General features: G+C 37.2%; 1 protein-coding gene across 1 annotated transcript in view; it reads left to right on the top strand.

Moving 5' to 3' along the window:
* Nucleotides 1–26656, top strand: part of LOC149797852 (ubiquitin-protein ligase E3A-like) — an 80158-nt gene that overhangs the window by 13916 nt on the left and 39586 nt on the right. Inside the window, exons 3-5 of the mRNA XM_089962866.1 lie at nucleotides 966–1354; nucleotides 11610–12835; nucleotides 20861–21005. Of these exons, the coding sequence (XP_089818992.1) occupies nucleotides 966–1354; nucleotides 11610–12835; nucleotides 20861–21005 (1760 nt within the window). The remainder of the gene's footprint in view (nucleotides 1–965; nucleotides 1355–11609; nucleotides 12836–20860; nucleotides 21006–26656) is intronic.

Below are 26656 nucleotides of genomic sequence, written 5' to 3'. Positions count from 1 at the left end.
ACAGATGTGAAAAATTAGACTTTGAAACTGCATTCAACAAGTGGGCAGCCCTAAAATCGCGACGGATCTTCATGTAACACTTTGTAACATTTTGTTAATGCTTGTTGTAATTAAAGTATTAACTAACCCATCTTTTGTAATTTTCATTGCCTGTTACATTAATAGACTAAATTAACACTTGAAAAAATGTACACTACTTGTTCTGGTGACACTTTTTGAAAATTGGCAACAAAATATTGAGGTTGGCGATTTTTTTTGCGACAGCTTTTTAAAAGCCAGGACCATCCCTGGATATCAGGCAATTACGATCAGATTGATGTATTTAATATTAATGAAGAACACAGTTTCTTTCAAATGACAAATTGTGCATGATATACATTTGCTCACTTATATTTGGGGTGGGGGGAGCATTGAATTGATCCAGGGTCCTAGAATAAAAACTGAAAGTGAAAATCATGTCAGCAGAGAAAAACACTGGGGTCACAGAAATTTTGGAACCTTACTGAAAACCTAACTTGCCAGCTTTTATCACAGTATCAGAAACAGTGAAAAGGTTGTTGTGTTTACAAGAAATGTATGCATATATGACTCTTAAGATGAAATAATCATACTTATTTTTTTTCTCTCAAAAGGTTGATATTACAAAAAGTGCATATCATAAGTTAGCACATACAACCTTCACTGATTTAAAAAAAAACATTAGCACATGCTTAATATCATCTTGCAAACTGCAAACAACAAAGATCCTGTTCTGCTGTATCATAATGTGCCTGCAGATCAGGGTCTATATTGTTTGTCCTACTGACAACTCCTTACAAACTGCACAGACCCATATCTGCCAATGCAGTAGGCAACGCAGATCTGGGTATGTGCCAATTTGCAGTTGGACTTAACTTTTATGTGGGTATATACGGTATTTTCATTGTATATACATTCTTAACATCAAAACTGTGGTTTTTTTGCAGGAAGCGGGCTGCAGCAAAAATGATTGAGGCATATTTTACTCAGTTGACAGTTGGATGTGGACAACCAGAATGTAACAATGAAATGTGTGCCTCAAGTCCACAGTTCTGTTTACGTGACAAAGACAAAAATACACTAGCTGTACATGCCTTGAAGTTACTGAAAACCAAAGCACCCCTGTGTGAGGGCCAGAAATGCAAAATGGCCAAGACGTTGGAGGATGAGGAAGATCACATGAATACTGTGATAGCTCGGACTTCCCCTGTGGCATCTTCATCAAAATTTCCAGATGTTCCACTCACAAGCACTTCTAGAGATGTGCCATTTAACCGAACACTTTTTTCATCAAATATACCAATAGGGACACCTGCCAAGGAACAGAGTCCCACGGGTAAATGTTTGCCAAAGGTTTTTTGCTTTTGTAATATAAGAGTTTACTGCATACGTTGAAAAAACATAATAGTTACATTATATGAAATCACTTTTTATCTCGGCATATCATATGGGTTGATTGTGATAATGTGTAGTAATAAATAAAACCGGTTGAGTCCATTATAAATGTTAACAGTGGACACTGAAAACATAAATAAACCAATGATTTTTCTCTAAGAAAATTCTTCTCAGCAGAGGATAGGACAAGTGGCAATGTGGTACAGTGAAGTGACAATTTTGTTTGTCATACTACAGGTTCAGATCCAAATATCATCAAAATTTTGTCACCAGTTCAAACAACAAATATGGTTTATATATTCAAATGAAACCATGACAGTTGCATTCATTAAGCTTTAGAATTATCTTGATCTGCAGATGTCATTTCTTCCATGGGAGAGCATGATATGATTTAAATTCATCTAAAATGGGTGATTTTCCCAGTAAATGAAAGCACGATGCAAACAGAATACAGAATGAATTAAAACAAAACAAGGAATGCATTTTGAAAAAATAAGGAGTACATAAGTGCAGAATGCAGAATGATGAGTGGTAAATGAAAATGGATTTTTAAAAAACATGCATGACATGAATGGGTTTAAAAATCAGTTATTTTCAGCCCTTTAACATGATAATCTAGGATCAGATTCTTTGCAGTATTAGACAGTGGTTCACTTCTTATAAGCGTAATCTTATTCTATAGAGGCAAACATAACAGCTAAAGTTGATGTAATGACATCATCACCAGTCATTGTATCTTTGCAGTTTTTATTTGAGAAAAACAAAATAAGAATTGAATTTGCTTAAATGTATTTTGCATATATTTTTTGACATTTAATGCATTTGTGGCTGCATTTTATGCATTGTAGAATTCAGTACTACCTTTTGCATTTGATGCATTGGCTACTTTTAAGCACATTTTTAACAAGGCAAGATATAAAGGCAGTAATTCTCTTTAATACTCTTGGAAATAGAAAGCCAAAATTTGTTTAAAGCATTTCTATTTTGCTCCAGTGAGAATGAAAGGAAACAAAAAATACAAGTGATCAATGTAAAATTCAATTTCATTTATGAGATCATAAGTGAAAAACAATGAATACAAGTGATAAATGTAAATTTGATTTTATTTCTGAGATCTTAAATGAAAAACAATTAATACAGGTGATAAATGTAAATTTGATTTTATTTCTGAGGTGTTCAGTGAAAAACAGTAAGATGATGGATGAAATGTAAACCTGAAGTGAATGGAAATGGAACCCAAATGAATTTAATGCATTTTAAATGCAGTTTAGTAACATTACCTTCTTGAAATATTTTACCCAAATCATAATACCTTAGGAAAACTATTACTTCCTTACAAATCCATCCCTTCTAGATAAAATTGAGTTTTAATTAAAAGCGAAGTTATCTGCTCACCCAGGTGGTAGTAGGTCAGAGTGACATCTCTTTGGCACAGGGTTGGTGGCAAATCCTGTGAATATCTCAGGTACTACTTCTGCTCTTGTCAAGAGAGACCTCACAAATTCCTTTACCAACTTTCTGGAAGTTCTACACTTAAATTTGGAGGAGATTTCACTTTAGAAGAAAAGTATACTCCATCAGTTTTCTTTCTTCCTATGACAACAAAGTCCTACCTTTACAATTTATCACTTTGCCTTCATCACACACTTAATAATATTTACGTACTTGCATTGGTAACCTATGCAACTTAAAACATAATGGTTATGGCAATGGTTATAACTTGTATGCAAGTCTGTAGTTTGCTATAGAAAACTCTTACATATCTATAATTTTGCTACTACTGGGTACACACATGTAAGTTTTTTGTACCAATGTAGTCATAGTATCTGTGCACCAAGCTTCACTGAATTTACCTGTGCAGGCCGACATTGAGCCTTTCTTCATGTAGCATTATGAATTGATATATATTGATGCTTCAGTGCCTCCATTTGGTCCCTGATGGCACTAATTTCCAGGTAACAGCATAAAAAGTAAAGCTCTGAAATGACATTGGGTTCAATTTGCAGATTCAGGGCTGCACTGATATATGTTCTTCTCTGTTTGTCTTGCAGATTAGACCATGGGCAAAGCTTGATGTAAACTTTGCAAACGCTTGAAAAAATGCTACCAACAATCACCCCACTTGTGTGTTCCAGTTGTGAAACTATTTACACATACCACTTCCTGTTAGCATAGACTGAAGATCAGTAGAATACTGTGCTTGGGGCTCCAAAGAGGAAAGTGCAGAAATGTACATCAAAGGATGAAGACACCATAAGTATACATGCTGACATGTCCTTGGTGTGGTAATTTCTTCTAGATAAGGGATATAAATCAAAAAATGGTACATCAGCAACAAAACGCAAAAAAATCTGTGTTCACAGACTGCTTCTGCCCACCATTCTTCTCAGGACTCATCCTTATTGGCAATGCCAATAGGCCTTTCCACTTGAGGGTTTGACACCATATCTATTGCTGAACAGCAATAGAAAGATCAGACAAAACAGCCAAAATTACAATAATGCACAGCTGATGCATGGATTGGCTACCTGTATTATGTTCCTTTATCATGAACTGGATGATGCTTTCCCCACAAAGATGGCCTACTTCCATTGCAATTAGACTAGGTCATATACAAGAGAATGGGATCATTGCCATCTCACCTCTGTCTGCACTGGTTTGAGTCTCGGATTCAGCCAATGTGGGTATGTGAGAAAGCTTGCTAGTAGCTTCTCGTGGATTGGTGGTTCTTCCCAGGGTTTTCCTGGGTTCTTCCTCCACCATTAATACTGGACGCCATGTATAGCCTATCGTGTGCTGAAAAATGGCGTTAAACCCCACAATAACAACAACAACAATACAAGAGAACATAATGGGCCACAACTACAACAGATAATACATGATAAGTTACCAGAAGAAAGCTTGTTGTCCATTACGTCGAACCTGTTCTATACAGGCACTTACATGAGCCTAACCCACATAGCACCTGAAGACTCACAGTTCTGCAAGTCCCATACCCCAGTATTTCAGATGGACAACCCAACATTCAGTTGTGATATCACCGCTTTGGGGATGACAGAGCCACACCATACATATGGATTGGACATCTTTTACTGACGCTTAGCAATTTGTACACAGTATTGTTTCCGTGGGCTTTTTGTTCGACTTGGTATCTATGGCAATCCTCCATCTTATCTTCTTCCACTCCGAATCCAAAAGGACATGTGAGAGTCGGTCTCCAGAATGGTCAGAGTATTAAACAGAGCTGCTCAACACACCCTATCCAATGCTGTGAATTTACTGCTGGCAGAATGAGATGAAGTGTTCTCTACCTTTCTACTCTCTGTCTTCCTTAAGGATCATCATAAAGCCAAGCTACGATTGCATCCTTTATCTTCTAATCTATTTAACAGCCAGGTTGATGAAATCCACAAACAAGCCACCAAGGAGACCAGTTCCTTCACCATTCAGCCTTAACATTAGCGCAGGTACATTCAGGGAAAACATTTTAAAAAAACATAGGGACTCGTATAGGACAGACTTTTGGGAAGCAGTACTACCAACATTACACCCTCCATTTCTCTAAAAATGACATATCTTCTCACCACCATTTCCACAGATCTTGGTAGGAGGAACATCAACCTAAGCACCCTCATTAAATTCCTACTACTATCTTTTCAGGAAGCCAGCAGAGTATGGTCTCTCCAAGAACAACTACTGCATATTGGTATATTAGAGACGGTGGCCCTTTTGAAACCATTTCATTGGTGACAGGAATATTTAAATGAAAAGGTAGTTCTTATCCTATCTGTCAACTCTTCGGTGGTGACTTATCTCAAATGGCAATGTGGAACCATCCTGGATCTTTTCATCCAGGTCTGGGACTTTCTAAGTTGGTGTATTCAGTGGCAAATCTATGTCCAAGTTCATCATATTGTGGGTGGACTAAACATACTAACATGTTCTTTGTCCTGGAGCAATAAACTAATACAGACAGAATGGTCTCATCATCCATTGATTTTCACTGAGACGGGACCAACCATTGGTGGATTTATTTGCAACCAGGTGGAATACCAAACCGTTGTCTTACCAGTCCCAGAGCCAAAAGCCTGGGCAGTCATTGCCCTTTCCATAGATTGGAATGGCCTGGACAAATATGCTTACCCTCCATCACCTCTGATTCCAAAGGTGCAAAAGAAAGCAAGATAATCAGAATGTCTTATCCTGATTGCACTACTCGGAGGGAGAAGTTGTTGATCAATGACTTCATCAATCTCACAATAGAAATTCCCAGGAAAATCAAGATATTCCCTCCTCAGCTCAACAACCATGGCAGCAGTTGTTTCATCCCAGTCCAGAGCTACTGGATCTGCATGTCTGGATCATATTAAACAAGCCTTCAGAAATCAGTCATTGAGAGAATTGCTCAAGCATGAAGGTCTTCCACTCTGAAAGCATACAAAGGCAAAAGGCAGATCTTCACACAGTGGTGTTCACGAGAACACATTAAACCCCTGCAGGTATCTACACCTCAAATAGTGAACTTTCTGCTCTGGCTCTTTGAAAAGGAAAAGTTAGCACCAAGTACAGTACAAGGTTACCACTTCACAATTGCTGACACATTGCATCATCGGGAAAGAGAAGAAATTAGACAATACAAAGACTTATCTGATGTTTTCTCCAACATTGATTATACAAAGCCAAAAACATTGGGCCTGTGCCCAAAGTGGAACCTATCATGGGTACTAACTTGGCTGAACAAGACACCAATTTAACCATATTCAAGGGCATCATTGACTCACCTTTCATAGAAGACCTGCTTCCATATTTCATTAGTGATGGCAAATTAACGAAATACACGCCCTATCAGCAGACCTGAACTACATGTAGTTCCAACAAAATGGGACATGATGGTATAATCTTTCATCACTAAGAACAGGTTCCCATCCATGGGAATCCAGACTTTTATACTTAAAGCACTGTCTACTCTTGACATGTCAACTCAAGGCCACCTGTGAGACCTTGTGCGAGATCTGAAGTGGTATTTAAAAACAACAGAGCTATTGCATCAAGGGAGATAATGCCTCTTACATCTCAAATAAGAACAGGAAGATATATCAGCACAGGCAATTTCATCCTGGATAAAATGGGTTACTTGTACTGCAAATCGAGAAATAACCCCAGTTCAGGCAAATTTGTTATGTATTTCAGCTTCCAGAGTTAGAGCAGTTGCCACATGAATAGCATTTTATCGAAACTGTTCCCTGATATTATCCATGGCATGGGATGGAGATTGGAGTCCACATTCTCCAGCTTTTATCTAAGAGATCTTTCATGCCAAAGAACTCAGCTTGATCTGGTGGGACCTCTAACTGTAGCTCAATATATCTTAGGGGACCAGAGATGGCCTTCCCGGGGTAAGGGGATGTATCTCCCACCACCTATTACCTATTCTCCTAAGGTTTTTTGATTAGGTACCACATTTAAAGCAACCAATTTTTTTTAGTAAAATGTTTTATCAATAATACTGACCCAATTGTAATGCACACAGTCACTCCCAGCCTAACTGCAGTTACATACATATAGAGAGCATGTCATATGCTCCAGTAGTAACTGAGATATTCACAAGATTTGCTGCCAATTCCTGTGCCAAAGGGAAATCACTTTGCCTGACCAAGGTTGGTAGATAATTTTTGTTTTTCTTAAACTAAAATATTTTATCTGAAGGGCTGGATTTGCGAGGTAGTAGTAATTCTCCTAAGGTGTTATGATTGGGTAAGTATTATCGAAGAAACATAATTTAGTAGGAAAAATTTTGTATGTTAGTGTATGCAGTTTTTAGCCACGTGTTGTCAGTTGATTCTGTACTTTAGGTAAATTGATGAATATTCCAACATATATGTCTCAGGGCTTGAATGTAACATTCACATACTATATGCAAAGCTTGAATGTAACTTAAACATACTCACTATATGCAAGGCTTGACTGTAACTTTCACATACTCACTATATGCAATGCTTGAATGTAACTTTCACATACTCACTATATGCAAGGCTTGAATGTAACTTTCACATACTATATGCAATGCTTGAATGTAACTTAAACATACTCACTATATGCAAAGCTTGACTAACTTTCACATACTATATGCAAAGCTTGAATGTAACTTAAACATACTCACTATATGCAATGCTTGAATGTAACTTTCACATACTATATGCAATGCTTGAATGTAACTTTCACATACTCACTATATGCAATGCTTGAATGTAACTTTCACATACTATATGCAATGCTTGAATGTAACTTTCACATACACACTGTATGCAAGGCTTGACTGTAACTTTCACATACTCACTATATGCAATGCTTGAATGTAACTTTCACATACTCACTATATGCAAGTTGATTATGCAGAATGCATTTCAAGATTCTAAGCTCTTGCATATTATGCGAATGTTGTATTTTTCCAATGATTGATAGCTGATCATTAGTAAAACTCCATAAAATATATAAATTAAGCAGTATAAACTTGCATAATTTGAAATGTTAAACAAAGCCATTGATTCCTTTGACACAAGATAAACTTAATAAACTCTGTATATATCTGATTGATGGATCTTATATGTCAGTCTGTGTGTCACAGTGCTAAATAAGGTCTGTATATATCTTATTTATGGATCTTCTATATCAATCTGTGTCACAGTGCTAAACAGACTATGTATCTGGTTTATGGATCTTCTATGTCAATCTGTGTGTCACAGTGCAAAACAGGCTCTGTATGTATCTGATTTAAGGATATTCTATGTCAGTCTGTATAACAGTGCTAAATAAGGGCTGTATGTATCTGATTTATGGATGTTCTATGTCAGTCTGTGTCACAGTGCTAAACAGACTCTCTATGTATCTGATTTATGGATCTTCTATGCCAGTCTGTGTGTCACAGTGCTAAACAGACTCTATATATCTGATTGATGAATCTTTGTCAGTCTGTGTGTCACAGTGCTAAATAAGGTCTGTATGTATCTGATTTATGGATCTTCTATGTCAATCTGTTTGTCAGTGTTAAACAGACTCTGTATGTAACTGATTGATGGATCTTTGTCAGTCTGTGTGTCACAGTGCTAAATAAGGTCTGTATGTATCTGATTGATGGATCTTGTATGTCAGTCTTTGTGTCACATTGTTAAACAGACTATGTATCTGATTTATGGATCTGTGTCACAGTGCTAAATAAGGTCTGTATGTACCTGATTTATGGATCCTGTGTGTCACAGTGTTCAACATACTCTGTATGTATCTGATTGATGGATCTTCTGTGTCAGTCTGTGTGTCACAGTGGTAAACAGATTCTATTTGATTCATTGTCTTCAAATACAGCAACAGTCATCACCATCATTGCTTGTATCATCACTGCCCCAAAATACAAAGATTTTGGCTTCATTTTCTTATGTATGCCAGTAATTTTTCTCAGTTTCTTCTGCATACACACAGAATTTCTTCTGAATATATATATATATATTACCTCATCATAATACATTAAGAATACGTCCACTACCCTGCTCTCTTTAGCTAATAAAGACTTTCACTATGTCTTTTGGCTTGTTGTAGCAGTAAAAGTACCAAACTGCATTGATATGTGTACTGCTGCAAGAGTGACAATACATATTGTAAGAGTGACAATATATCTATGTAGTAGCACCTGAAGGTGATTTTCCATTATATAAATGAACCAACACTGAGAATAGAAAGAACATTATTACAGATTTCTTTGATGTTCAATGTATTGATGTGGAAGACATTAGTTATAGTACAGAAGAAACTGAAACTACCAGTTTCAATAACAAAGTATCATGATCATTATTTAGAGGCAACAACTCAAGTTCTTCACCATCTACAGTTGCTGGACATTACTTACAGCTTGGAATTACGGTAACGAAGAACCTTATAAATTTCAGGACTGAATCCCAGAAGTTACAGAAGCTTTTTCAGCACAGTTAAGCAAAAACCTTTTAATGTAGATGATATTTCATATCCATATGTAGATGGCCTGATTGGATTTTCATGCTATTTTATAAATTAGGTTTTTTTTATACATTTTAAAAACTTGTTAGACTTGGTTTTCATGATGAAAATCTTGTTAGCATGATGAAGGCAAACAAGTGAAATTAGGTATTACTTTTTTGTATTCATATTTTGATGACCTAATAATATTTTCATGAGGTTGTAGTAGTATTTCAGATTTTTCTAAACAAAACTTTGAACTTTATTTTTTGCATGTCTGCAGAAGGGGCCAGTGCATGTTGTACATATATGGATCTGGCTGTCTGGAGGTTTTTGAAGCAAAATCCAGACTATTTCTTACTCTACATGGAAAAATCATTGTGCTGAAGCCCACACATTTTGATATGCACCCAGCAGCCCTCCCTGCTGCCCTTGCTTGGTGTGATTTTGATTTTTCTTTGATTGCTTTTTTTTCTTCATTAAATGTTGCTCACTAATTGGCAGACAGTTTTGTGCTGTGTTAGTATGCCATTTTTATGTTCTACTATGCCTGTCATGAATTTTGTTTCCATGTAGTAGCTTTTGAGAGATTACATGGTCAAGTTTGATTTCACCATTCTCCAAGAGTCATGAGATTTATGGCCCATGTTTGACTTAGCCTTTCAGTTGAATAATATTGGATGTGGCATCTGTGTCATAATGACATATTTCCTGCTTGCATTCAGACTATACTTTGATCCACTGAAATAGTTAACAGCGATACCTATGTGCCCCTGTCTGACACCCTTCACACAGCATCCTGTACTGTTAGATCCTAGGGTAAATGCTACCATATGATTTCCCTGTGTATTCATTTCATGCATGCATAATAATATTCATCCTGTGCAGTCCCATACCATTCAGTTGTAGAAAGTACATTTTTAATAGTCACAGCAACCTTTTTTGTCCACAGCAGCAGTGGACATATCTTGATTTGGTTATGTCTTTCCATCTAGGGAAAGATCATACAAAAACCACATAGATGTGTGAAATTTCACTAGCTTGTTTGTACCCATATGCAGATCACCTGATTAGATTTTCAGGCTCTTTCAGGAATTATTCAAAGTTTTCATCATTTTGAAACTTTTTAACAGAGTCTTGAAACAATGAAGAAAAAACAAATACACAAAGTAAATTGTCTAGGGTTATTTTAGTTTTTATGTACATGACCTCAGGTCATTGTTGCAGTTCTTCACTTTCGTAGAAACTGCTCCGGTGGCCTAGTGGTTAGAGCATCCGCCTCGGATGCGGGAGGTCGTGGGTTTGATCCCCGGCCGAGTCATACCAAAGACTTACAAAAATGGTACTAACAGCTGCCTCACTTGGTGCTCAGCATTAAGAGGTTAGTGTTAGGACTGGTCTGCCTGTTGTCAGGATAATTTGGCTGGGTGGGACATCATGCTACATGTCTGCGGCATGATGCCGCAGTGCTAGACATCACTTTCAGCTGCCGCACTGCAGATATCATAGCGATATGACTGAAATGTTAAAAATCCAAATCACACACATACACTCACTTTCGTAGACATTAGTTAACTTTTTTTTTACTTGGACTTTGGCAAAACCATGTTAGCATGATTAAACATAAACCACATGAGATAGATAAGATTGCTTAATTAGGTTGTATCATCACTTCTGCATTGCAGTATTATTGTATAATTTTCTAACTGTGTGATACATATTGATGTATTGTAGTGCCACCCAAATAGCATGATATGTATCCTATTATGACCGAGTTTGCTTCTAACAAATACCGCTCAGCTCAGCATAGATAATTGAAATTTTGTAAACAAGTTTGTATGCATGTGTAGATGACCTGCATTAAAATTTTATGCCATAGCTGCGTATTTTGTTAAATTATAAATTGTTATAACCTTTTTGGACTTTGGACTTTTTGGTTTGCATTTGGGGGGATATGTGTTTTACACACACAAATTTAGTTTCTTGAATCGCTTTTGAGAACATTTTGGGTAAATGATGTAACAGCATTGTATGGTACCTCAGCGCATTGGTGGCTATATGGTGCCATCAAGGGTAAAGTTCAAAATAAATGTCAGCGGTGGTAAAAGCAGTAGAAAAGGAAAATTAAGTTCACATTCATTCCAACCAGTAATAAATAAATTCATTATGATCTTTGCAAATAGGTTTTGGATATATTTTCTCATTATTTACAGCCGAAGTAAAATTCCTGACTGAAGAAATACTGGAGGAAATCATTAGCTCATGTGAAGCAAAAAATGACTGGTCGAATTTGATAAAGATCATTGGTTCAGTTTTCAGCAATCCAGATTCATTAAGTATGAGTTTTAGGAAAAAACCTGGGTCAGGTTTATCCAAAGAAGAATTACGTTCAATGGGTAATGATGATGATAAAGATGTTGATGAAAAGGAAGATGAGGAATCAGGTGAGACAATTCAAAGCCCTAATCAAGAGATCAGATATCGTAATTATTTACTTACTGAAGAGATTTCTGTTGATGTTCCATCCTTAAAAAGAGCATATACTGCATTATCAGAAATTCAAGGACACCCATTTCAGAATGCTCTGATCAATGCATTACAGGCACTTTCTCGAACAGTTAACATTGAATTGAAGTATGAAAAACCACTGGAACAAAACCCCAACTATGTTAACATTTTTATTATTGTCATGGAAATTCCGTTCCTTCAAAGTCCAGAATACATAGAAAATGCATTTCCTGAGTTTTGCAAAGCATTCACAAACCTTCCAATGGAAGGACGAGTTAAATTGGCAAGGGTGTGGTCGAAGTTTGGGGTTGAACACGTGAGTCAGCTTGTTCAATCCCTACAGCAATTGATTACTGTGAAATTAATTGACAATGAAGCACGTTGGTCCCATGGCTACTTTATCAATGATGAAGAGCACATAACTGGACCAACAAGAGTAATGAAGATTCTGTATTATGCTAGTTTGTATGGTGGAAAGCGAGAACAACCAGAGGTCATGGAGTCAGAATCTGTAGAAATGGTACAAGAAATGATTGGTGCAGCAGCGATGGGTTTTGAATCCAAAGAGTCTCGCCAGCAGAAGGAGGATGCACTTGGGAAGGAACTTGGAGTTTCACATTTAGATTGCAAAGAACCTCTTGTTCCATATGAAGACTTTGTGAATGAAACCTTGAACGAGTATATACACATAGAAACAGATTATAAATACAACATTGAAAACAATTCAAAGTTTTCCTTTGTGGATCACCATTTTATTTTGACAACGGCATCGAAGCATACAAGTATGTATTTAGACAATCGTGTGCGGATGTTTGAGCAGCGAATATCAATGGCTGCCATGTTGCAGTCCCTGATTCACAGAATACCTCCCATGCCCTTTCTCAGGATACGTGTCAGAAGAGATCATATCATCGATGATTCCTTAGTAGCTGTAAGTATTTTAATTAATGATAAGACAGTCTGTACATTATATTTTGAAATTCAGAAGTGTAAGGCTGGGTCTTTGTAAATAATTTGACTGGGTGGGACATCATGCTACATGTTTGCAGCATGATGCCCCAGTACTATACATCACTATAAACTGCCACACTGCAGACATCATAGCGATATGACTGAAAAATTGTTAAAGCTACGTTAAAAGTCCTAATCACACACAACACACATTTAACAAAGTTTACAGTACATATGAAGTGATTCTGTACCTTGTGAAGATAGTGTTTGCATAATTACATTACAAACACATATATAACAAGATCGCAAGTTGCATCAGAATTAGCCATAGTTTGGTTTGTCAAAGATTTTTATAATTCTGCTTGAAATGGGGAATGTTGGCAAATGACCATTAACAAATCAATCATATTTAAGTTATATTTTAGTGTTAGTACGCAAATGTCTACTCGGTCCCAGTCACTTCCCTTTCATACTGTCTGTGTGAACTTAGTTTGATGTGTATTTTGACCCCTGTATTACAGGGCCAACAATCTGTATCATAGGAAGTGATGCATTGCAGGAAATTTGAGCTGCCATATTTGACTGGCCAGTCGATTCAACATAATTTATTTAATGTATGTGTATATTAAAGAGTTTTCATAAAAACATGCATAGTGCATGAAAGTCAGCATTCCAGATATGGGTTACTGCCCTCTTTTCATGGACATTTTGTACGCATTTGATGTGTGCAGTTTCCGTCATCCAAAAGTGCATTCTCTGCTTTGAAACATTTTTTCAGCATTCCACCTATATTTTTGTTTTGAATGAGTGTTACTCTCCATAGTCCTTGCATTTGAGTGGTATTTTTACTTTGATAGTTAAATCAGGGGGTTTTGCACCTTGCTAGGTAAGCTTATGCCTTAGTGAATCGCATCCCCCTTGACTGACCCAGTGTTATGGTATTTCCTAACCTTTCTTTGTTCTGGATTTTGTATTTTTCCTATAAATATTGCTTTTTTAGAGTTTAAGGTTGCAAGATGTGGGCAAGTGGGGGCAAAGGACATCCCATGGGGCACTCATACCCCTGGCTTTATGTGCACAAGAGTTGCGTGCACTGACAACTTCCAATCTGTTGTTTGTGGTCAAATAAAGTATGTGACTTGGCAACCAGATGCTGCATATATAATGGGAGGAGGAATGGCCCATTTTTGTAAGGGTCTGGATCTTTTCACTTTGTGGAAACAAATAATGTCCCTGTTCTGAGACTAACTTTGGTTTGGAAGACTCATAGGGCCCAAGGATCCCTAATGCTCAATCTGATTTCATCAATTCTAAAGAGATATCAATCTTGGGTTCTTCCCTCAAGAGGAAAAACAACAGAGAATAAGCTGCACTCCCTCCCATGAGGGAGCAGAAGCACCCTCAAAAGGGTGGTGTATGTGAAGGTAATAAGTGAACTTTGCCTTCCTGAGAACAACAGGCAGAATGTTCATTCTAATTATAAGGCCAACAACAAAAATTGTGTTTCCTATTGCACTGGTTTTAAAATTGGGTAGGTAGGTGTGTATTTTTTAAAAACTTTATGATTAGAATATATATGATGTATTAAGTACCTCAAATACTGAGCTGAACTGACTCATTTAGAATCACAAATCAATATCGGGATATATTTAAATAAAATTAAATTTAAACATTATTTATATTAAAATGGTTGCTATGTATAATGTACTAAGCACTTAAAGTACTTGGCTAAACCAGCTCAATTAGATGTGCATATTAAGTTTTGGTTTTCTTTTTAATTTATTTTTTTACCCTGTGCTAGGGTTGGCATTGAAAAACAAGGACAGTCAGCTCACTGAAACTTTTTTTTTTTGCCTTCCATCAGATCAAGGGGCCTTCACTGGTTGGGTGATCGAATAAACTTGCCTTACATATCATACACATCACTGACATCTCACCTCAGTCTGCATTGTTTTGAGTCTCTGCTTGGCCAATGTGGGTATGTGCCAGTATCTTCCTTTGGGATCTTCCCAGGGTTCTCTGGGTTTCTTCCTGCATCAGATATACTGTTTGCCATGTATAACTTTACATGTGATGAAAAATGACATTAAACCCACAAAGCCAAGAAAACAATCCAATTGTTGTCACCTGACCAGTCTTTTTTGTGACCACTCCAGTGGCCTAGTGGTTAGAGTGTCCACCTCAGATGCATGAGGTTGAAGGTTCGAATCCTGGCTGAGTTATACCATAGACTTATAAAAATGGTACTAGCAGCTGCCTCACTTGGCGCTCAGCATTTAGAGGTTATTGTTAGGAATGGTTGGCCTGGTGTCAGGATAATGTGACTGGGTGAGACATCATGCTACATGTTTGCAGCATGATCCCTAAGTGCTAGACATCACTATAAACTGCCACACTGCAGTCATCTTAGCAATATGATTGAATTTTTTTTAAAGCTATGTTAAAAAACCAAATCACAAATGCATACACACACACACATTAGTTTCAGTCGATTGATCCTGATGTGGATAAGGAATCTGGCTTTACTTGTCTGAGCAGGGAAGGGGATCCGATCAGCATCATTCTTTCCCTGTGTTTCTTTTTAACTCCTGCAGCATGTGTGGTAACAAATTTCTGGGAAGTGAGTCTTCTGTCTACCTCATGATGCCCAGCAAGTCCCCCACTTTGTCTTCAAGGTGTCTTCAAGGTGTTGCAAAGGAGGAGAGCCATTGCTCTCAACCTAAGTGTTTTCCAAAAGTGCCCACTGTTAGGATCAACCCCATTTTCCTTCCCATGAGGTGCTAAGGTTGATTACAATCCTGTCTTTGCGTTTATCTCTCCATAGAGGGTTAGTAAGAAAGACAGTCCTGTCTTGCCTCAGTGTGACCTCAAGATGTCAGTGTTCCTAGTACTGATTGGTCCTGATGGGGATAGGGAGTCCACCTTTACTCATCTGACTAGGGAAGGGGATCAGATCAGCATCACCCATCAATATGAAGCAAATGTTGCAGGTCAAGGATTCATTTTGTCCTTTTCAGCCAGGGCATATCAAGTAATCAGTTTGCCAGGAACAGGTTTCAAGCAAAGGCTGGAAACCATCATCCAGGCTAGGAGATTGTTCTTTCTAAGGTCTATAATGCAAAGTTGAAAACCTATGATTGGTGCAATAGTAGATGCATGTAACTGTTTCCCATTTCTCCTCTTTTTTTGAAATTCTCTAGGGGTCCTATCATTGGCTTGGATGCTTATCTTTAAGATCTCATCAGGTATTTGGAGCTTAAGACACCATTACCGGTATATTGCTCACTAACGCATTGTTGGATTCTCTTGTGTGCTCTTTGGGCATTGTCAAAAGCCCCTTTATGAACCATTGAGTAAAGCTATCTTTGAAAATCTTACTTTTAAGATGGTTTTCCTGCTCATTTTATCCTTAATGAAGAGGATGGACAAGCTTATGTCTTGTCAGTAGAAAAGGGTTGTTATAAGGTTCAGCAGTAATTAAGATTTGGTTTCTCTTCTTTGCTAACCTGGGTTTCTTGCTAAGAACCACCTAACCAGAGTAGCACCTCTTCATTTTGAGATCCCAAGTTTCAGTCATATCTGTGCTGGGGATGACCAAGACAGACTCCTTTGCTAAGTTAGGGCCTCAAGGTTTTATTTGGCTTGAAAGTTTAGCTGGTAGGTTAGAAATATTACCTATTAAAGCTGAATCTGTTTGAGAAAAGCCAAATTAATGTACAGGATTTTTCATAATAGTACTCCTGAATATTTGCAATCACTATTCCAGTATAGGCTACCTGGTAATACTCCCCACCTGGGATCCATGTTTACCAAACAGTATAAAATTCCCAAACCAAATAAAGAGTTATTTAAAAAAAAGTTTCCAATACTCTGGAACTCTGCTCTGGAATAGTATTCCAGTTGAGATTAGAAATGCCCACTCTGTTTCCTTCTTTCAAACCCAATATATCCAGTGGCTTCAGAGATGCAGCTTAAATAAATAAATTCCTTTGTATGAGGGCCTCAAGGTAGATTAGTTTTTAGCTAATTGTGTTACCCTCTTTAAATAAGGTCATTATTATTGCTCTAGAAGGAGAAGGGAGGGTCAGAAGCATCTGTTTTGGCAGCCACTATTTCCAGGTGGACTGCCCAAAACTATAAAGTGGGTTTATCAGTCCCTCGCAGAGAGGGACTTTTCTTTTATGATGATTTAACTCCATGAAGTTAGAGCTATTGCTGCTTCCTGGGTTTATTTGAGTTATTCAGCCTTGGATTATGTTATGAGTGTTGCTTTCTTCTGATCTCTCACTACCTTTTCTTCAGTATTCTACCAGTTTGCATTAATGATCATTCCTACCCTAAGGGTAAGTACAATACAGACATGATTTTTCTCCGTTTTCAAGCAGAATTCCACTTTTCTCCACTCACATTCTGCAGTAACTCATGTAAATTATTTGTTCTATATATTAGTTAGCACACAACTCTCATAAAGAGTATTCTGATTGGTCAAAGGTTTAAATTTGTCAAATGAATCTTTGTGTAATGAAAACTGATGGTAATGGAAAGAAGCATGCCTGCAAAAAATGGCATACCGAGTTGTTGAGAGAGACCATGACATGAATAGATTAGGTAAAGGTTTAAAAACCGTATGGAAATGGCTGGAGCAAAAAGGTTACGGAAATTTAGTTGGTCAGTTTATAAGAAAACGCTAGAGGACTGGCATTTCGTGACCTCTGCAATAAAGATTTGAATTACAGTAATTGCAGTTAGAAGAGTTTGGAACAGCACCTACAAAAGAAGCTGCATACGGAAAAACTGAAGCTCAGAAGGCATCTGGAAAAAGTGCAGTTAATTACTATAAGAAGAAAGATTTCTTGCATGAGAGAACAGATGTAGCCCTCTGTCAGAATATGTGCACTGCATGTCACCAAGCACCAGCTTGAAAGGAAAAAGGCTCTCACTGAGAAAGAAAAGAAATGATTGCACATTGAGCCAAAAGAGTCAGTGATGACAAAAAGGGGGGCTAAAGAAATCTTTGCCAAAGCTGCAAAAAGAGCTTGACTGGCATACCAACAGGTTGTGTCCATTGGAGAAAAAGACAAGTGAATGTTTGGGATTATTTGTATATATTTGATGTACTTGGGTGTTTATTTTACAAATTTGTTATGAAAAGAGAGAAGTATAATATATTTACTGCAAAAAATTGAAAAATTATTGTGACTTAATTATAACGTGAACACTGACATGCACATGAAATAACTTCAGCATCAATAGTATTGGAGAACAAATTTATGTGAATATAAATATTATAAAATTATTGAACTCAGGTTGAGCATTTTTGGTAAGTTTGTTAGTTTTTCAAATGATTATTTTGGTTTATTTTATGATCATAAGCTGCTCCTTGAGACCCCGTTGGGGTGGAACCCTAACCCCTTAAAAAAAATTCAGCTTTTTTTATGGAAGAGCAAAATCATGTCTGAAAATAGTTTTATACCAGATTTAACAACCACCTTCCTAACTGGTAAATTAGCACTGCAGTAGTAGCAGATAAATAATTACTGCTATTAAAATGAAGGTTTTTTTTTGGGGGGGGGTGTCAGTTAATTTTAATCATGTAATGCTTTCCTGCTACACTATTGTAGAGATTCCCTCATCCAGCCCCACTCTGATGTCCTGTACTCAGGGTCCAAGTCAAGACGATAGTAAACTGTATGTGGCCTGTGATGCAGGAGTTAGACTCGGATCCATTTTCTTTTTCAGTTTTAGTACCCTCTATGCTAATAAGAGGGAGGAATCATTTAGAATCATATAGCTTGCTTGTGCGATTATGTTTCCACAAAGCAGGGTCCGTAGCCTTGAAAAATTATTTGTTCCTTCAAAACGTTGAAAAAACTTTGAAAATTCAAAATTTTGTCTAGATACCTTGAAAAGCATCGATTGTCTTGAAACCAAAATTAATTAATAAATATTTTTCGATTTGCAGAATTAAATAAAAAGAAAAGGGGAAAAAACAACCAAAAAACAATCTCTCGCTAAGTTTGTGCCAGAATGGAAAGTTTTACACAGCTGGCCCTGCACAGCCGTACATTTTCAACTTCTGATTGTACATAGCCCATATGTAGCAGTAGTTCAAATTTGAATCATTCGCTTCAACATGGCTGGCTGCTAATTCCAACTTTGGTGGCTAGATGAAGAAAAATATAAAGTTTGGATTATGAGATCTTTCTCAGAGAGCTTTGAAAAATGCAAATTATGCCAGAAGGATATTGATTTGCATGCAATGGGAGAGAGTGCTCCATGGTCACGTGCAGCTGAAACAAAAACAAGCTCTTGTAAAGGTGCTTAATACAGGCAAAACAAGAAGAATTCAGCATGAAATCGTTTGTGATGAAAGAGGTATGTCTGTGAACACAGAGATTCAGGTTTTAAAACAGAAACTGTGTATCATTTTAATTATGAAATTAGTTCAATCTGGTTCTGTTTTAGGATGGAGTGGAAATTGGACAGATGATAACTGCAATGAACACAATAAATCTAAAATATACAATACAGCTCAGCTGAGAGAAATATTAATATATCTAATATGAAATAGTTTAAAATATCCATATGCTGTTTATAAATAAGCAATAATATACAAAAAATCTTTATTTTGTTTATGGGGATGATTGAAGAAAAAAGGAAGGTACTGAAAAAGACATTGAGACAATGACAGCTGCTGCTGATGACTATGCATTAAAAGTATAGATAATAGATCCATAGAAAATTTCCTTTATCATGACATCAAAATAATTTGAGGAAAAGTGAAAAGGACAAAATCGCTGAACTTTGAGCTCTTGAAAAACAGCTTGATGATAAGCTGCAAGAACTGAAAAATTCACTCTAATATATTTTTGACTTTGTAAATAGTTTAGTGTAGACAGAGTAAAATGAACTTTGTTCAGTGACTGCATTATTCTAATGCCCAGACGTAGGATATTTAACAATAATGGGAAAGATATCAGTGATCATACTATTAACTTTATGTTTTATTTTGTTTTGTTTTTTTAAAAATTGCAAGAAATGTTCATCATATGGAGTAATAGTAAGTATTAACTTGTGTTTACATACAGTTTCATTCATATATCCTTTAAAATTAATGTAATAATGCACCTTGAAAAACATGATTTTGAACCTTGAAAATTTTGAATGAAATATGCTACTAACCCTGACAAAGGTAAACAGTACAATAATAACAGGTAAGTATTACATAATTAGAAGTAGCTTTCTCATTTAATATGCATCAATGTGATTAGGTAGCTGCATTATTGAAGCCCATAGATGACTATTTAACCTGAACAGCCCGGATGACATAAACGCAACATTTTCTTAAGTTAACTGACTTGTTTCAATGCTGTGCAACTGCTCTAGTGGCCTAATGGTCAGAGCATCTGCCTCGGATGCCAGAGGTCGCAGATTCAAACCCCAACCAAGTTATGCCAAAGACTTGCAAAAATGATATTAGCAGCCGCCTCACTTGGTGCTCAGCATTAAGAGGTCAGTGTTAGGACTGGTCAGCCTGGTGTCAGGATAATGTGACTGGGTGGGACATATGCTATATGTCTGTGGCATGATGCCCCAGTGCAAGACGTCACTATAAATGGTCACACTGCAGACATCGTAGAGTTATGACTACATAATTGTTAAAGCTACGTTAAAAATCCTCCAAAACACACACTTAATGCTGTGCAATATGTTACATAACACAAGGGTACTTTTTGGATCCTAGTATCATGGTGTAGCAGGATTTCTTGTAGTACTAATTCAGAAATCTGATTCATGTATTATATACACATATGATTTTGCAGAATATATTGTGGAATCAAGTTTTAGTTAGAAGTGGTTGCCACAGAATCCACAGGACCTCAAGAAGCAGCAGTTTGTAGAATATATTTTGCAATTGATTTTTAGTTAGAAATGTTGCCACAAAGAATCCACAGGCCTTCAAAAAGCAGCTGTTTGTAGAATATATATTGCAATTGATTTTTAGTTAGAAATGGTTGCCACAGAGAATCCACAGGACCTCAAGAAGCAGCTGTTTGTAGAATTTGATGGAGAACAAGGTTTAGATGAAGGAGGTGTGTCCAAAGAGTTCTTCCAGCTGATTGTGGATGAAATTTTTAACCCAGATTTTGGTAAGCACATATTTTCTTGTTCTTCTTCAAATATGTTCCTGATAATAATAGCTCATCCATTTTGTCTCACAGATCATACCTGACAGGCATTATCAACAAAAGTGAAAAAGAAGTCATTTTCTTTCAAATGTGAAAATCAGACTAGTGTGATCTTCCCTTGAATGGAGGGATTGGTGCCAAGTCACATCATGTCAATAGTTATTTCCACATGTACAAAGAAGCATGCTTCTTGTTAGGTCTTGCAAAACTGATATCCACTTGTGAATTTTTATCATTTGAATGATTCTGTGGAGTTTCCTCACACAGGGATATATGTTCCAGCTATTTCTCTTTCTTGTTATTATTCAGTCTTAATCAGAGATGAATATTTTGCACTTCATTGGTTTAAAGGACAATGTTTGATAAGTGCCAGTTTTGACCCCCAATCAGTCCTATGAATCTCATGTATATAAATGAGGTCCTACTCTTTTCCCAAGATATGTATTTATAGATTCCTATGAAACTTGCGTAAATAAACAAGTTCACACTCTTTTCTCAGAATATGTATTTACAGATTCCTTGGAAACTCGTGCAAATAAACAAGTTCATACTCTTTTCCCACAGTATTTGTTTACAGATTCCTATAAAACTTGTAAGTAAACGAGGTCCTACTCTTTTCCCAAAAAATATATTTAATTCTTATCCAAGATAACTTATAATAAAGAAAATTAACTATCAAAAAGCCATTGGTTTTCTCCTGTGGCATAGAACCTACTTTTATGGATTTTAGACTGTGTGGCTAACATGTCCCTATGAAGCTGATGGCTGAAAGAGATGCATATAATTCTAGAATGAATGCTGTTACCTACTACAGCCATTTGCAATTCATGAAACTAAGAACAGATACCTTTTTGTAGCATAATAAGAGAAGTTTATCAACAAAAGTTTGGGGTGGCAGTGTCACAAATTTGTATATGGATGACTTGAACTCATTGCCATTTCCACTACAGCCCATCCTTCAGGTGTGTGATTTCAAAATGTGGATGACACTTTCAGCATGATGCATGAATACAATATCGAAGAATTTGCAGTGCATCTCAATTCCATTGATGACAATAACTAGTTCATTTATGAAGTGGAAGAGGATTGCAGGTTGGATACTTGTATTCACATGTTAGATGATGGGGGAACAAAAGTTACCATCTACTGCAAACCTACCCACACAGACCAGTTTCTGAACTTCAGCCACCATCTTACATATAAGAGATCAGTGGTGAGAACAATGTTGCATCAGGTGATGCATCAGGTGAACAGCATTGTTAGTGTTGAGGAAGATCGGCTGTTGGAGATTGATCTGAACAGCATTGTTAGACTGGCTGTTAGAGATCGATGTGGACAGCATTGTTAGAGTTGAGGAAGACCAGCTGTTGGAGATCAGTGTGAACAGCATTGTTAGAGTTGAGGAAGACTGGCTGTTGGAGATCGATGTGAACAGCATTGTTAGAGTTGAGGAAGACTGGCTGTTGGAGATCGATGTGAACAGCATTGTTAGTGTTGTGGAAGACTGGCTGTTGGAGATCGATGTGAATAGCATTGTTAGAGTTGAGGAAGACTGGCTGTTGGAGATCGATGTGAACAGCATTGTTAGAGTTGAGGAAGACTAGCTGTTGGAGATCGATGTGAACAGCATTGTTAGAGTTGAGGAAGACTGGTTGTTGGAGATTGATGTGAACAGCATTGTTAGTGTTGTGGAAGACCGGCTGTTGGAGATCAATCTGAACACCATTGTTAGTGTTGTGGAAGACCTGCTGTTGGAGATTGATCTGAACATCATTGTTAGTGTTGTGGAAGACCGGCTGTTGGAGATCGATCTGAACAGCATTGTTAGTTTTGAGGAAGACAGGCTGTTGGAGATCAATGTGAACAGCATTATTAGAGTTGAGGAAGACTGGCTGTTGGAGACTGATGTGAACAGCATTGTTAATGTTGAGCAAGACAGCTGTTGGAGATCGATGTGAACAGCATTGTTAGAGTTGAGGAAGACTGGCTGTTGGAGATCGATGTGAACAGCATTGTTAGTGTTGTGGAAGACTGGCTGTTGGAGATCGATGTGAATAGCATTGTTAGAGTTGAGGAAGACTGGCTGTTGGAGATCGATGTGAACAGCATTGTTAGAGTTGAGGAAGACTGGCTGTTGGAGATCGATGTGAACAGCATTGTTAGAGTTGAGGAAGACTGGTTGTTGGAGATTGATGTGAACAGCATTGTTAGTGTTGTGGAAGACCGGCTGTTGGAGATCAATCTGAACACCATTGTTAGTGTTGTGGAAGACCTGCTGTTGGAGATTGATGTGAACATCATTGTTAGTGTTGTGGAAGACCGGCTGTTGGAGATCGATCTGAACAGCATTGTTAGTTTTGAGGAAGACAGGCTGTTGGAGATCAGTGTGAACAGCATTATTGGAGTTGAGGAAGACTGGCTGTTGGAGACTGATGTGAACAGCATTGTTAATGTTGAGCAAGACAGCTGTTGGAGATCGATATGAACAGCATTGTTAGAGTTGAGGAAGACCGGCTGTTTGGAGATCGATATGAACAGCATTGTTAGTGTTGAGGAAGACTGGCTGTTGGAGATCGATCTGAACACCATTGTTAGTGTTGAGGAAGATGGCCTGTTGGAGATCACTGTGAATAGGATTGTTGAAGATCGATGTGAACAGCATAGTTGAGGGAAACTGGCTGATGGAGATTGATGTGAACAGCATTATTAGAGTTGAGGAAGACTGGCTGTTGGAGATCGATGTGAACAGCATTATTAGAGTTGAGGAGGATTGGCTGTTGGATATTGATGTGAACAGCGTTGTGAGAGTAGAAGACCAGCTGTTGGAGATTGATGTGAACAGCATTGTTAGAGTTGAGGGAAACTGGCTGATGGAGATTGATGTGAACAGCATTATTAGAGTTGAGGAAGACTGGCTGTTGGAGATCGATGTGAACAGCATTATTAGAGTTGAGGAGGATTGGCTGTTGGATATTGATGTGAACAGCGTTGTGAGAGTAGAAGACCAGCTGTTGGAGATTGATGTGAACAGCATTGTTAGAGTTGAGGGAAACTGGCTGATGGAGATCGATGTGAACAGCATTATTAGAGTTGAGGAAGACTGGCTGTTGGAGATTGATGTGAGCAGCATTGTTAGTGTTGAGGAAGACCGGCTGTTGGAGATTGATATGAACAGCATTGTGAGAGTAGAAGACCGGCTGTTGGAGATTGATGTGAACAGCATTGTGAGAGTAGAAGACCGGCTGTTGGAGATTGATGTGAACAGCATTGTGAGAGTAGAAGACCGGCTGTTGGAGATCGATCTGAACACCATTGTTAGTGTTGAGGAAGATGGGCTGTTGGAGATCACTGTGAACAGGATTCTTGAAGATCGATGTGAACAGCATAGTTGAGGGAAACTGGCTGATGGAGATTGATGTGAACAGCATTATTAGAGTTGAGGGAAACTGGCTGATGGAGATCGATCTGAACAGCATTATCAGTGTTGAGGAAGACCGGCCGTTGGAGATCGATCAGATTAAGAAAGCTTCATATGCCAGTGGTTACAAAGCTTGGATGTTGGTGTTTCCTGAAAAAGAATGGAGAAGGGATGAACATCTGAAGGAGAAAGGAGGCCTATGTGTAACTGTTCCTTTATCATATATTGGTGGACTCTGCCAAAGATTGCAAAAAATCTTCAGAAAGCATGGAGCTAATGTGATTCACAAACCTTATAGCATCATCTGCTCAATCTTGGTGCATTTAGTAGACCAGACTCCATTGAATAAGATGTGCCCAGTCATCTATAAACTCCAGTGTGATAATCATGGAAAAGACTACATCAGGAAACTGCTTGAAGCCTTGAAACAAGAGTTAAAGGACACTTGTATGCCAGTGAGAATCCCTGAAGCCAGTAATATATGTACCCCACCAACCCCTCTATCATCCATTATTTCATCAGTATCATTACTGTCACCAGTTAGAAGTCATCAAACATCTAGCTCTCAGATACTTGGAAAATAATATTATTGCTCTGATGTATAGAAAGAGAGAAAAAATATAAAAGGCTCAAAAGAAAATCAACCCCACCCCTGAAAATGAAAAATATAATTAAGCCTTGAATACAAGTATACCCCCAGTTGTTCATGGTTCAATTTCATGATGAAACAAGGAATTAAGCAAAATCTCAGGTCTGATAGGTGTCAAAAACGCTTTTCTTGTGCACTTATTAGGAATCCATTCTGAAGAGGAACACTCACACTTGCATGGGCACACATCCTCAGGCATGGGATTAAGCTGCTAAGCATCTGGTCTTTTTTTTTTAAAGTACGGCATTCTCAAAAAAAATAATTTAATTTATACCCAATTTGGGGCTAGCAAATCTATATATCATTTATTCTGAAATGAATGTAATTATCTTAAAAGCATGTTTTTCATTCTTCATGAGAAATAATTTCTTAATATTTTTTTGCAAAATGGTTGTATTTGTCGCAAATTAATTTCAAGTATTAATGTATGAACCTTTAATCATTTCTTTGTCAAGTGTCAGATATGCCAATATGGTGGCTGGATGTGGTTTTGTGAAAGATAGTCAAGTCAGATCCAACTTTTTAACAAATTTAGAATTAACTCAAATAAAATATAATTTGTTAATTGTTGATTATTAGTGTAATTTAATGTGTTTGTGTTAAGTACATGCATTATTTTGTAAGACCAAGAACTGTCCTAAGATTTTCAGGAGAGCAGTTGTTTTATGTTAAAATTTTATGTAATTTCTCTAATCCACTCAATATTTTCTTGTTTGCCGAGTCAGTGTGTTTTATGTTTTTTGGCTGTCACTGCTAAACATCTTGTCCTGGGTGTTAGCATTCCATTCAGAGTTTCCATGCCTCTAATTTTAATAGTATTGCTAGTAAAATTGTATGCCTCAGTGTCAGCAAATTCCAGTATTTATCATCAAGCTTTGTAACATCAGTACCATGTCTTTTACAGGGTGTAAGCTTAATCATCCTTCCTTAAGTACACTTTTTCATGACAACTCATACAACAGTTCACATACACATATCAAATTCATCTGTTGTATGTATGAGGTACTGACCATTAAATTGGGGAGGGGGCAGGTGTGATTTACTTTCAAGCTGAGATATTTTATCTTGAGATAATTATATTTTTAAAATGGAAATAATATGTTGCTGTGTTGCCTTAAGTCAGAACAAGATATTTTCAAGCTGTTTGAGAGCTGGAAATATGAAAGTAAAATATATACTGTATATACTTGCATATAAGCCCATTCGTGTATAAGCCGACCCCCAAACTGAACAGGTATAAACACTAAAAAGTGCATGACCCACGTATAAGCCAACTTACAACTCCAAGGCATATCCAGATGCACGAGGTAAGTTCTAAATGCATTTATTTAGGCAAACTTTTATTTAAAAAAATTACATTATACTTATCTCGAGGTTGGCATGCATGATTATTAAAAAGAAATGGTATAAACTTGTTTGAAAAGTAATCTATTTAATTTTCTGTTTTCCTATTGTTTCTGCTTAATTTAGATTTGTGTATAATTTGATCGAACGATGACAAGGATTCAGCAATTGCGAGTTCCAGTAACACTACCTTTCCCTTTT

The sequence above is a fragment of the Sinohyriopsis cumingii genome, chromosome 6 (genome assembly GCF_028554795.1).
Source record: "Sinohyriopsis cumingii isolate HCF-2022 chromosome 6, ASM2855479v2, whole genome shotgun sequence".
NCBI lineage: Eukaryota > Metazoa > Mollusca > Bivalvia > Unionida > Unionidae > Sinohyriopsis > Sinohyriopsis cumingii.
This window is presented reverse-complemented; position numbering and strand designations above follow the sequence as displayed.